Below are 14,565 nucleotides of genomic sequence, written 5' to 3' on the forward strand. Positions count from 1 at the left end.
TGACAACAAAAACTGGATTTAAGGAAAAACTGAATACTGCTAGTTTTAGTAAGCTAATCAAAGTATTTCAGCAAGAACTATGTTGACAACAAAAACTGGATTTAAGGAAAAACTGAATACTGCTAGTTTTAGTAAGCTAATCAAAGTATTTCAGCAAGAACTATGTTGACAACAAAAACTGGATTTAAGAAAAAACTGAATACTGCCATTTCAATTGGAAAAATATTTTTTAAATCAATTAACACTCACTAATTACTCCAAAACTCTGGCATCTTGGCAAACCTGACAGCACATTTGATATTATTGTCTTGTCTTTCTTTTAACAACTTTAAAATTAGTAATAGCAATACTGATTAGTTTTTAAACCATTTCAAAATATGCTGTAGATGTAATATAGAAAGACGTATAAAGTCATGAAATGTTACATTATGAAGCAAGCTATCTGCTTAACAGGTCAACATACATCTGTGTCAACTTACCGCCCAATATCCAGCACATGTCTCATAACCAATCATTAAAACTTGAAACGGCCACTACAAGGGTAGTGCCTCAATCATAATTCCATGAAACCCAGGAATTTGAGCTAGCAACTCAGTTTTTATGCCATTTTTGCCAGGAAGACAGAAGATTCAACTTTGCCTGTATCTTTCAACAGCTATTTTACTTTGAAACATGGATTTGCCATTTCAAAACATATTCCAGGACCTAGTTACAATGAAAAAGAAAACATCACTGGGCATTTTCAGCTCTATGTTAAGTAAGAGCTGTTCAGATTGGTTGCACAATACGAATAATGAAACATAACTACAATTCTTTAAAAAAAAAAAAAAAAGGAAAACGAAAAAGGAAAAATTTTATGAAAACCTGATCTCAAAATTCACCAATAAATTGTAAAATGTGGAGACAGGTCAAAAAAAAGTGAAAAAGGAAAAAATGTTAACGTTTCATATTCTATGCACCACAGAAATATGGTCATAAACTGGTTCACAAACCTAGTTATAGCCAAATAACAAGACTCTTTTGTTACTATGTTTAATTACAGTCAAAATGAAATTCATTAACTAGTCGCTGTTTTGAAATATCAAATGCATAAAGAATTTGCTAAAGGCAAGTTTCAGCTATTATGAGTTGTTCTCACATCCAAAGACAAACTTTTCAGAAAACGGCTTTTCAGAGCAACAGCCATGGAGATTCCTGGGTAAGAAACTATTTCAAAGTAAACTGCCTTTCAAACACAAAACCAAAATAATAAAAACAAGTTCTATTTGCCCAAAAAGTCACATGCTAAAACCTTTGAAAATTATTAGTAACTTTGAAACTAAAACTACATACTAGTGAAAATAGAACATCACTACTCAGTTGAAACGAACACGCTTATCAACCCCAGGACCTAAAGAAATGTCATAATTATTATCCTAATCAAGTCACTATTCACAAAATCACTACTTATCCGACATACTTATAAATTTCTTGAAATTTTTCCCCTTTAAAAATCCTAATAATGTTTTTTCTGGTTTACCATATAAAAAAGCCAAATATTGTAACAAGTTAACTAATACAAAATTAACACAGGAAATTAATACTGTTTTTTCCCCACTGGTTTCAAGTTTCTTTAAAAGTTAAAAAGAAATTCTTAATAATAACAATACTGCCCCACTTTGTTATAAATCCATGCCAAGAGTACATTAATACAAGTCCCATGCATGCAATCAAAGATAATCTGTAAGCACCCTGCACTTCAAATACAGTATAACGGTACATTTCAAAAAGACTTTTAGCATTGTATAAATCTACGTCATGTTTTATCATGATACAGATTCTTAGGGTATGTTTTAATTCTATTTAGTATTTTAATCACTTTATTAAATAGTAAAAATCACTTTATTAAATAGGTCAATGTTAACCAGACTGTTATCTCTTTCATATAGTGCTATTTTTCCAAAAATTTAATAGTCTATATATACTTGCTAGCCCTGGGGTGCATTAATCATTACACATAGCTGTTCATTTTTTTTACTTACAAGATAAATTTAATTCCCGATAAGAAACATACTAAACATACCTTTAACATGATGAACCAAGGACACAATGTGTTGAATAAATGACTCTGAAGTGCTTTTGCTGGCCTGTGGCAACTTAATGTGGTCAAAGATGGATCGGAATTCTTGCTCCTTCTTGACAGAATGGACAAGTGTACTAGCAAGTAGCCTGTCTTTAGTCAAGGAAGCAGGTCTGGAGCATATCGGTAACAGACACATATAAACAAAATATACCATTGGTTTGAATATGAAAATGGGAAGTACATTCAGAAAATAATTAACTGGATTATTAACTAACCACCCACAGATTATTTATTAGGTATCAGTGTGGATTACCTGTTAGAATCATCAAGAGGAACAGGTGCCATTTTGAGTTTGACTTCAGGACGATGAGAATCACTGGCTATCATTTTGATCCTAAGTGGGCTCTCCTCTCTGAAGGTAGACTTTTCTCGTGCATCCAGATTCTTGTGTAGAGGGGGACTGTAATCAAAGAGGTCTTTGAGCTTTTCAGACTTTACCTGCTCAGGTGACTGAGTTTCTTTCTTTACTGTTATTCTTTCAGAATTTTTGTCGTCTTCCTTGTGCTTATCTTTTGTAGTGCTAGGCCTTTCCACTACATATCCAGTCTCTTTAAGTTTATAATTTTTTTCTTCTCTAAATCCATCACTTTCTCTATTGCCTTTCAATGAAACTTTGGACTTGTACTTGGGTCCTTCCTCCTCAGTATTCCGGTGAGATGTAGTAGCAAAATTTTTACCCTGATCTGCAAGAACTGACTTCCTGAACTGTCTATAATCCTCTGTCTCCTCTGTGTCATCCCCTTCTGAATCATTAAACTTTTGTTTTCCAGACTCTTTATCACTGAAGTAATCTAGCGCTTCCTGATCTTCCCATTCTCCCTCTGCCCTCCCTTTCTCTGATCCTTTCTCCTTTGGAGCCTCTTTATCCCTGGTATTACCCCTATCAAGCAGGAATACTCTAGACTCTTCATCTGTGAACCTGTGAATAAGCAAAGAAGAGGATGGTAACTCTGGATTGCATTCATTGCAGATCACTTGCATACTTAATTGTGCTTCCCAATATCACAGGACCAGTAATAAGAGGAAAAAACCCTACTGAAAAGTGCTTTTTCAGATTCCACTTTTGAAAAGCATTAAAAGCATCCATACAGCTTATGTACTGAGTTTTTTAATAAATTTACATATTAGACTTCCTAAAATTTAAAAAAAGTAAAGCCATTCTCAAAAACCTGTTCTATTTATAGTCCACAATTCTGCACTAACAAATCCAAATTTCCAGAGATTCTAGAACATACAACACAGCTTAATTTCTGAGGCTAAGAACCACTAATAAACAATATACTTATCTATTAAAATTCTACTTATGATTATACTCAAAATCTCAGACTATTTCACTCATCTAATATAAATGAGTTCAAAAAAGTGGACTTCAAGGTAATTAATATTAGATATTTAATAGTCTATCTAGATCACAAAATAGTTCATACATACTTTGTAATAGAAAATGATAATTTCTGGCAATATTAAGTAGAAACTATGTATCAGTTCACTAAGAAAATTAATTTTAGATTGTATAGCACTAAACCATAAATAGCATGCTTGCAGTATTCCCTCATTTGTAAGTCAATCACACTACCTTAGCAACCCATTTCCATTAAGCGTTTTAGTAACCTTTAGCAATGCTTGAAATTAGAATTCAAACCAAGTATCTCTTTGAAATGTTTACTTGAGTAAGAAATACCTTTTATTATCTTTTCTACAGTCAGGCACATTTTAAAAACTGGCAGCTGGACTGTTTATAATACCACACAAGAACGTGTAATATAACTGCATTATTTATGTAGGTCACTTTATAATGGTGAAGAGAACAAAATAAGCTAACACTTATAAAATTAATCTGTTTTTACTGTTTTTACAACATGTTAACCATTAGTTATATTGTTTTTACTGTTTTTACAACATGTTAACCATTAGTTATGCTTTATGCTACTCAATTTCTCATTTATATTCTCAATTCTGGACTGACTAAAAATGGATAAAATGAAAAGGAGGAATATGAATTAGCTTCATAAACATTTATTAAAATACTTCACTTCCAAAGTTAAGAAGATATGAGTAAAACCAACTTAGAATTATAAAGAAGGAAGTCAGGAGTAAAAATAGCTAAATACACATCACAATGCAATTTTTAGTCTTAAAATCCAAAAAGAATTCAAAGATCAGAAGTATTAATATTATAATCTAAATTCTCTTAGTTCTTACCTTTTTAAGAATTTTCCTGTCTTTGCGGTTTCCTGATCCCCACCATCAGGATAAAATGAGGAACGTCCCCTAGCCTCATCTCTTGGAGCATTCTGCGGTGTGATTGTCTTTGCAGGGCTTCTTCGTGAAGGGATGTGATGAATTGGACTATTCTGAGAAGGACTGTATCTACTAGATCCATTTCCAACAGACCCAGACCCAGACCTTTCAGGACTATGCTGAATGGAATGTGAATGCTGAGAGGGGGTGTTTTTTGCAGAGTGTACTGTACTGAGCATGGGGGCATCAGAGCAAGATGAACTCTGACTAGGTGGTGTAGCAATTGGTGAAGGACTATGAGGTGATCTGGGACTATTATCATATGCTGAAAGGCCAGGCCAAATATCACCAGATGTGGCTGATGATTTATTAAACTCATCAATAGATTCAGATGGGTCATGTTCAAATGTATCTTTCGGTTCCTCCTGTGATTTGTTTTTCAAAGGACTCTCTTCTTGGGGCTCCCCTTCAGCTTTTTTGGTTTGTTTTTCCTGAGACCCTCGTCTTTTAGAGACAGGAGACTTGCTATACGGGGACGAAGAACGAGAAGAGGATGATCTTGGAGACCTAGATGATCTATATGACCGGCGAGATCTGCTTCGGGATCTTTGAGAAGAAACAGATCTTCTTTTTGGACTCCTGGAACGTGAACGACCTCGTCTAGGACTCCTGGAGTGTCTTCTATTCCAAACAGGTCTATATCCACCTCGATGATATCTACCTCCTCCTCCTTGATAATACCCTCTACCCCTTCCTCTGTACCCATAAGGTCGTCTCATTCCTCTATTATTTCTGTAATCTCGGCGATAATCTCTAGAATACATGCGATCTCTACTACGAGATCTTGAATATGTCCTGGAACGAGACCTAGAACTAAAAATGAAATAAATATCAATCCAAGAAAAATAAACTATTACATCCTACAATCCCAAATACTTCTGGTTGAATATAACATGTAAATAAAGTGTCAAAGCCAAAAATGTATTATTTTTTAAAAAGCCCTCATTTATACAAAAGTAAAAGTTTACTGTTTTCAATGAAGAAAATCTCAATTCTAAGGTAAATATTGAGAAAATAAAGGACTTAGGAATGAAGGCACAGAAAACAGGGGAAAAAACTGACAACCAACAATAGGACACACTAACAAATTACAGTACCTTTACGCAGGCACTTAAAGTGATAGTGTTAAAAGAAAATGTAACGCCATGGAAGAATATTCACCAGTGAAATACCATTGGCTAAATGCATGCATAATAAAAAGTTAGGCCTAGAAAAATAGTACAGGAAGATCATAAACAAGTATTAATTCGTAATGAAATTATGGTCACTTTTATTTTCAACTTGTGGTTTCTATTTTCTATGTTAAGTATGTATTACTACTTAAAGAAAGACAATCAGAGTTTATCATTTTTAAACAATAAACCTATTGAGACCTCAGAGTCAGAAATTAGAAGCTATGAAACAGTATGCAAAGACTGCTTACTGCCAAATAATTCTTACGTTATCCAATTCATCTCTTAATGTTACAGCAGTTCCCGCTTATCTGCAGGAAATACATTCCAAGACCCCCAGTGAACTAACTCTAAAACAAGGATAACAATAGATCCATTCACAGGGTTCTTTGAGAATAAAACATGTTAATGAATGTAGCACTCTGTGTAAGCACTTCATAAGTATTAGCTGATATGATTATTATCATTATTTAAGGAATTAAAAGCACAGTAACTCACCTGTATCTCTTCTTTCTTGAGTGTGATCTTGATCTTGATCGTGAACTAGACTGTGATCTAGACTTTGATCTTGAAGAGTGTGATCTAGAATTGGAGCGACCCATTTCTTTTCTCCTAGTCAAATGAGAGAGCGAAAAAGGTTAAAATCACAATACAAGTGAAAATGTTTCAATTATTTAACTTATTTTCGGATACAAATTGAATTTACAAGACGTAAGTTTCTCAAAGGATATTACTCATCATTATTCATATGAGTACTAAGACAGTCAATTATCCCTAACTAAAACTGTGTTTTCACCTACATGACAGGTACTGTATAGTGAAGACACAACAGAAGATTTCTATGGACTGCCCCACCTATGTGCCTCAATCCAAAAAGGCAGCAGCTGCAGAAGCCAGAAAGAGCAATGATATCAGACTACAGCAGCATGTTAGATGTTACTCCATGCCCAATACAAATGCCTACCTCTCCTGTAAAAAAGATAAATAACATCAGAGTATTACAGATAACGAACCTGAAAAAAAGAAAGTACAAGTGGCGCAATACTAAAAAATATAGAATAAACCTACCCGACTGCCATCATAAGTGCTTTATGGCCTTGAAATGGGACTAAATTGACCACTCCATGTATACAATACTGCTTGGAATGGTGATGGATAGTCTCCTAGTAGAATAAAGGTCACTAAGTCTGAACAGCTGGAGCCATGGCTCTGCTTTCAATGGTCATGACTGCAGAATAAAAATGGACTTATGTGACAATGCCTAGGTTCACCCTGTAGCCTTCTGGTGAGAAGATGAAAAGGGATAAAAGACGAATAAACTGAAGAAAGAGATAATTTGCTGCAAGAAAGAGATAATTTGGAACTACAAGAAAAAGAGAACTTGGGCACCAGTATTCTAACTTTTCTAAACAATACCTAGTATCTAATACAATACTCACAGAAATCAGTAACAGGACTAAATGATTTATAAGATCTACTCTTCACAAAATTAAACATATACATATGCCTCCCAACTTTATTCCTGCTACACTATTTCTAAATTTCCACTAACTTATACAAAATAAGTAATTTTTTCCATAAAAATCAACTCACTAAACTTTCTTAATAGCCTGCAACTGCCGTATATTTAAACCATTTCTCCTACTACCAAAATGTTTTAGGGCACTTATTTGACCTACCTAGACTTTGCTCAGCATTATGAAATACTATTTGAAAGTACTAAGATGAGCTGAATTATAGAGGAGACAATAATGTCTGCATACTTCCTCACCAAAAAACCACATAAATGACAAATTCAAGGGGTGTCAAATATTTATTTTAAAACAAAACATATCTATCTTCAAAGAGACAAATACCAGCTTTGTCTTCTCTCACTCTTAATTCCAAGTAAGTTGGGAAATACATAAAGACAGTACTCTCCTCAGAGTTGCAGTGAGGATTAAACAAGTTGATACATGTAATATACTTAATACAATGTTTAGCACATAAGCAATCAACTTTAATTACCTTAACACCCACATAAGGGGAAAAAAGCTAAGTTACAGAACTCCTCTTTCATGCATAAAGAAAGGTAGTTAAATAAGCAGAGTTATTTTGTCTTGTTTTATTTTTAAATAACTTTGTGTGTTCTGAGTCTTTAAGCAGATGTGTTTATAGAAGTAGAAGCAGGCACACAACCTAGAAGCAGAGAGATAGACAATCTTTTCCTTAAATCTATCTTTTACAATCTGGCTTACTTCATACAAGCCACCAGAAAACCCCCAAGAGTTTCAGACCACATCACTTTTAATCAGTCTAAATCATGAGTTCAGAAGTCACATTTTCTTAAATAAGCCAAAACTGAAAACTAGAAAAAAGGATATTATTTACCTTGGGTTTTATGGAGGATCAAGCAGTCAAGTGAAGTCTTTGAGATACTGTAAAATTCTTCCTGGAGAGAACTGTTCTGAGAAATTAAATTCTAAATTCAAACTCCTAGCAAAGATAAAAAAAATATGAATTTGAATTATGGTAAATTAAAAATCCACTGTTTACAAAGCATCACACTCAACACTGCTATAAAAAACTCTTAATAAAGGCACTAAATATTTCAGGGAATGGGAAACTGATTCAGGAAATAAATTTTTAACCACAAAAGCTTAAAGGAACTTAACTTTTTTTGTTTCAATCTGAATGCAGCAGTGCATTATGAAACTGAAGCACCTTTAATTCAAACACCTGAATTCTAATTTTAGCAATTTGGGCTTTAGAAAACAGAAGCTATGCTGTCATCCTATCAGAAAATTCCAAAGTGGCTGGCATAAGTGGCCATCTTGGTATATCAAAACATGTCATGTATCTATAGTTAGCATTCATAACGCTACAGTTTGTAACTAAACTACAATATGAGTTTATTTTAGTGCTCTGCTATTTATCTTAATCTCTCCTGGTCACTTCCTTTCATACAGTTTGGTTTCATTTGAAGCTGTTTTTTTAAATTCGTGTAACAGCCATCACAGTAATTCTAATTTTGTGCCTAAAAGCATTCTGATACATGTACAGATGTTCCAATAAAAGAACAGCCAGTAGATGAAACAAATATCTATTGGAAGCCAATGCTCTTCCTAATTTACCATTACTATGCAAATAAATTTAAATTCTGCACAGACTATTAAGCAGTTTCAGTATTTACTGAAAAACTTAGCCTAATGAATAACATTCAGTGATTATCAATTATGTGCAAAGAACAGTCAAAAAACACTAGGGGAGCAGAAACTAAACAACATTGTACATGCCTATACTCAAGGAATTCATAAACCAGCTTGAATGAAAAAAAAATTATTATGAAAATCTGTGAATCTTACCAAGTTATCAATCCAATGAAAAATGTAATAACAATGAAAATACAAAGTAGAAGAAATTAAAATTAAACTGGTAAATCAAGAATATGTCCCCTAAATACCCACAGCCCTATACAGCTGAGGAGATTAAGAGATCTGAGCTTTCAGAAACTTAGCAATTAAGGGAAATACACCAAAATAAAAATTAGCAAAAATAAAAGGTCATGGATACAGAAACAAAAAGATTTCTAAAGTCCTTGCATGTTTAGTTTTAAAAATATCAAATCCCCCAAGTGGGCAGAGGAAAACGCTCATCATCTAAATTGGTGCGTTGTTATGAAACTTTATGCTGACCTAGAAGTCCAATACTACTGATTCACTGCTGGAAGTGATACAAGGCTCATTTTAGCTAACACTTCCCCCAAACAATTCTAAAAGGCTAATTTTAATTTCTATATATCCAGAGAAGAACCAACTGCCAAATCTCTCTTTACTCCAAGTGATGATTTTCTGAAGTTCCAAGAAAATATACACTAGAAATAGCAGTGAGGAAGGAGGGGCTGTGGGCTGTAGGCTGTTAGACTAGTAGATGAGACATACATTTTTGTTCAATCTATGAATATATTCTCAAGTATCCATACCAAGAACTCAATGATCATATATAAAATGTCACACAATATACTTAATAATATATAATGTAAATTATATTTAACATTTAATAATATACTAATAATATTTAAGATAGTATAAAGACTGTAATCTGCTCCATTTCTTTTTTTTTTTAATGAAATCTATGTACAAAGCACTGTGCTAAATATTATGGGAGACACAACTGTAAAAGGTCCCTGCGCTCCCAAAAACTAAAGAAGAACAGAAATCAACAAATTACAGCAAATTTAACTACCAACCATGTGCCCAGAACTGTGCTAGGTGACTTTAAATAAAATCACCTGATTTAATCCTCATAATCTTATAAACTACATATTTAACCCCATCTTTCAGATGAATTTAAGCTTTCAGAATTCATATGAATTTACAACAAAGGTGCCTATCACAAGCCAGGCACAACTATTCTAGTGTAGGAAAAAACACTTTAAGTGAGACATTAAGTTCCCTACTCTCTTGGAGCTTATGTTCAAGCTAGGGGAAGAGAGAAAACAAAAAAGTGATATGTGAAGAGGCGAAGAGCAGGACCACTACGGTGGGTCCTTGAAGCGTGTTTAAAGAGGTAACAGTTAAGCTAAAGACAAGGAACACTGCAAAGACCCAAGAAAAGAAAAGCATTCTAGGCAAAGGACACAAATGTAGCAAATTCAGGACACAAAGACCAGTAAGAAGGTTGAGGCGCTGTGATCAAGGAGAGGGTATAAAATAAAACAGGAGAAGACAGGAAAGGAGCAAATCAAATAGCATCTAGTAAGTAGGCCAGAGTAAAGAGTCTAGATTTTATTCTAACTGAAATGGGAAGGCCCTGGAAAGCCTGATCAGGGAAGTCACACCATATGATTTAAGATGGCTGCTGGGTAGAGCATGAACAACTTGGAAAGAAGAACTTGGAGACAAACTAGAAGGTTGAAGTTCAATATAATGGTTGCCTGGATAAAGTGGTAGCAATAAAGAAAGAAAAAAGAGGCAAATCCAGAATCTGGTTTGGAAGTACATAGTCAACAGTACTTGCTCACAGATTGTTAGTGGTATGAAGCACAGGGAATTGAAAAAAGGAAAAAAAAAAAAAGAAAGAATTGAAAAATCAATGGTGCTCCTAAATTCTAAGTTTTGGGCTCAAGTATCTGGAAGAAGTGCAAATTTGGGGGCAAAAACAGGAGATTTGTTTGCCCTTTTAGGCTGCCCATGGTCACAGACTGTAAAAAGTTAATCCAGAATTTGACCAAGATCTCCTGTGCTCTCTCTGATACCCTGACAGGTGCCTGATGTGGCCATAACCTACATATATAATTCAAAATGTCAAATCAATCTTCTCTCTATTCTAAAGAAGATCACTTACTAACACACTGTAAAAAGAGACAGAGAATAAAGTGCTTCATGCACCTTTATCCAAATGATTCACCAACCAGTGAAGAACACAAGAGGATGAGTCAGACTTTATTTTTTTAAATAAAGTTCTTAAAGAGAGTTCCCTGGTGGCCTAGTGGTTAGGATTCTGGGCTTTCACTGATGTGGCCCAGTTCAATCCCTCATCAGGGAACTGAGATCCCTCAAGCCATGCAGCAGGACCAAAAATAAAGTTCTTAAATATCTTAACAGAGCATATCGTTTATGGAATAATACATAATGATCAGCTAGAACACAAGTGATGGAAAGAGAAAAGACAACTGGGCTCAACAAAATACACAAGTTGAAGCTCCTCCAGAAGATTCTTTAGGTTACCCTATCAAGCATACTTGAGCCATCTTAATTTTAGCATACTCAGGGAATTTGGGCTCCAGATTTTGTAAACAAATTATTGCTATTCACATCTTTAATAATCCTAAAATTAATATCCCATGACTCTTATTCCAACTGACTAGGTTCAAAATTCTGGCTTGACCATTAACTAGCTGTCCAACACTGGACAAATTACCTTAATCTCTTCCAGCTTCAGTTTCCACATTTATAAAATAAGGTTAATTATGATACTCATAGGTTTAAGGTTAATTACGATATTCATAGGTTTAAAATTAACTGAACTAATAAATATAAGCAACTTGGCACATGGTATGCATTCAAATGTTAACTATCATTATTGGTAAACCTGGTCTGTGACAGTCTTAACTGTAGTTTATTAATTTTGCTTCAAATGATTACTATATTTAAGCTTGGTATTTTTGATATGGCATTAACCATCATTATAAAAAAGTTATTTTGCTTTAAAACACTCCAGAAAAAATGAATTTGAAGAATGGTAATATGTATATGTATAACTCAATCACTGTGCAGTACACTTGAAACACAACACTGTTAATCACCTATATGCCAATATAAAATAAAAATTAAAAACAAAAAAAAAACATATTAAAATTGGTAAATGCTGATAATTATTTAACCTAGATAACAAACAGTTCACTATTCTTTCTACTTTGTGCTTGAAAATTTCCACAAGTAAAAGCTTTAAAAAACGATAGGTTTAGCTGCAAATTTTTAGTTCTTTGTCCAGCTCCTTGTCCGCCTGCTTAAAAAAAAAAAAAAAAAAAAAAAAAGCGCACAGAACTGAGAAAAAGAAAGAATACCTTCATTCTAGACTAGGGTGTGCCAATCCCTGGTTCATGTAGCCCTAAAGTTTTCTACCTTTTTTGGCCTCCACCTAGTATAAGGAGAAATACTGGATCAAGTAAAATTAAGTGTTTGAAAATTCCAAAAATAATACACAAATGCAGGCCTGTATTATTACTACATTAATGTTTGTAGACTGTTTTTTTTCCAGCCCTGAGGACAAATAAAACATTAAATATTTAAGACTCCGACGTAATAGTGATGACCACTGTTTAAGAAACTGGAGTTGATAAATGAACAAATTCCTAACCTACAACTATAACCTAAACATTTACACTTACTACCCAGAGATATAAGTTGGACTTCTTGATTCCCTTACCTACTTCTTGTTATTTAATAAATCACTGTAAATTACACAGGAGAATTCAGCTAGTGGACAACTAATGATTTTGAATGTAGCTTCTGGAAACTCCCAATCCAAAGCTCTATGTAGAACTGAAAAGACTTTCTTTGTTTCTGTAAGTCGTGACTCACATAGTTAATCTAGTACAGCTAGCTGCCCACATTAAGTCATTCAATAAACTCAACTAGGCCTGAGCCTACCAAGTGACAAGTTTTTACAGGTCTATTTCCAAGTACTAAAATACTATTGTTCTTCCAAGTCAAGAATCAGCTCTACCTAAAAAATTTCCTTTGCCACCATTTTATTTACCTGAATCAAGGGAGATTTCAATGTTTACCACAATGTATCAGTGAAAGTGTGGTATTTTTTAAAAAAAGCTAACTGCCATCAGTAAACAGGCTTTAGGTTGTTCACCTAAAGTGAGTTATTTCAGACACACAAACCTTCGATTCGAGTACCTACCCTAAATTGGCTAGGATCACATAATAATGCAAATAAACTGGTAGGGGTTTTTCCTATGTAAACGTTCTTTATTGTCTGACCTGCAGCCCAACCCGTCTTCTCAACTACAGTCCAATCGGAAGGAATATTCACATTGAGAGATAATAAATTTTGTTTTGCTTTTTAATACCAAAAAAATTTTAAAGGCGCTGCTGCAAAAAGATACAAGTCTGAAGCAGCTAATCTCTGTACATCATTTTTGGTCATATCTGCCTCCAACTTTAGTCAGTTTTTTCAATTCAAATGATTTATTAAAAAAAAAATTCTGACATCGAAAAGTAGCTGCCAGTACTGCTGCTCGATTCTGACGAGATAAACCTTAAAAGTAAATAAAGCCAACTACGGACTTAAATAAAATGAGGACAAAGTCCTTAACCTCAACTCACCACTCCCCTCCATGTATACCACCAACTGTACCAACCACTGCTGCAACATTTCTAACGAGCTACAAGGGGCTGCAACTCTCGCAGAAACGAGGTGGCTTCGCGGGTACTACACAACTGCCCTTTAGGCCCGGGGGTGGCGAGGCCGTTCTTGGATCCATCGACTAAGGCCAGCTGCCCAAACTAGGAAACCGTGATTAGGCACCAACTCCTACAGTCAAAAGTGCACTTTCGCTTCAAAGCAGTTACCGGGGGGCCCCGATTAGATTAGCCCCGAAGAAAATTTTCCCGCAACCCCGGAGGCGATGCCGGGGTCTGAAGAGCGGAACAGGATCCTAAGACAAAGTGAGGTAACCAAAATAAGGCGTAAACCGACTGGGAGCGTGAAGCCGGGGAAAAGGAGTTCAAACGACGCGGAAAGCGGTTAGCTAACCTACCCAAGGCACTTCGCTGCACGTCAGTGATCCTATCAAAGCCCCAAAGGCCGGGAAGAAAGGTGGCGAGAGGCGAACACAAGTTGTACCTCGGGCCGCCTCAGGGGCCGTAGGCGGCGAAGGGAGGGAGGAGCAAGCGCGCGTGCGCGAGGCGAGCGTTCAGTCAGGCGCGAGCAGAGGTCCGGGCTGAGGAAATGGGGGAAGGGTTGGAGAGAGAGATCTGCGCAAGCGCATGAGAAGGCCGCGCGGTCGGTGGGTATCGAGCCAGGCTCGGAGCCGCGCGCACACCGTTCCCGCTGCTCACCCCACCCCCACCTTTTCGGGCCGTAGTGCCTCGAAAACCTGAGGGAAGCTGACCGGGAAACGCATAAATAACGGTACAACGTCTCCTGGGTTCTCCTGTCGCCGCCAACCCACCACTACCAACAAAAGGTTCAACAATATTCACTCCTCCTCGACATACACTGCCCTTTGAGTGATTTGAATGCAACGCAAGGCCTACCTGACACGCCGAAGCACGGTTCCCGGGACTTATCTTCCTCGTAACTACACCGCGGCCATTTCCCGACTCAAGCACGGGAGAAAAACCATAGAGGTATCTTCGACGCGCTAGCTCCTCTCCGTCACTTCCGATTTTGGGCGTGGCCTCCGGTGCCGCTAAATATATGGGCAGGCCCCGCCCACCCACCCCCCCACCCCCTCCGCCCCAAACCGGCTCC

At 35.9% G+C, this 14,565-nt stretch overlaps 1 protein-coding gene across 2 annotated transcripts in view; it reads right to left on the reverse strand.

Moving 5' to 3' along the window:
* The window catches only part of BCLAF1 (BCL2 associated transcription factor 1), a 28,691-nt gene extending 14,223 nt beyond the window's left edge, over positions 1-14,468 (reverse strand). Inside the window, exons 1-6 of one of the 2 annotated variants that reach the window (XM_007468742.1) lie at positions 14,349-14,468; positions 7,966-8,070; positions 6,094-6,207; positions 4,325-5,236; positions 2,376-3,041; positions 2,063-2,232 (exon numbers count right to left, since the gene is read on the reverse strand). In XM_007468742.1, coding sequence (XP_007468804.1) covers positions 2,063-2,232; positions 2,376-3,041; positions 4,325-5,236; positions 6,094-6,197 — 1,852 coding nt within the window. In that variant the 5' untranslated portion in view covers positions 6,198-6,207; positions 7,966-8,070; positions 14,349-14,468. The remainder of the gene's footprint in view (positions 1-2,062; positions 2,233-2,375; positions 3,042-4,324; positions 5,237-6,093; positions 6,208-7,965; positions 8,071-14,348) is intronic. The other variant, XM_007468743.1, reaches the window with a different exon arrangement.
* Between the last annotated feature and the right edge of the window lie 97 nt (positions 14,469-14,565).

The sequence above is a fragment of the Lipotes vexillifer genome, unplaced genomic scaffold (genome assembly GCF_000442215.2).
Source record: "Lipotes vexillifer unplaced genomic scaffold, Lipotes_vexillifer_v1.1 scaffold1572, whole genome shotgun sequence".
In the NCBI taxonomy this organism is placed as follows: domain Eukaryota; kingdom Metazoa; phylum Chordata; class Mammalia; order Artiodactyla; family Lipotidae; genus Lipotes; species Lipotes vexillifer.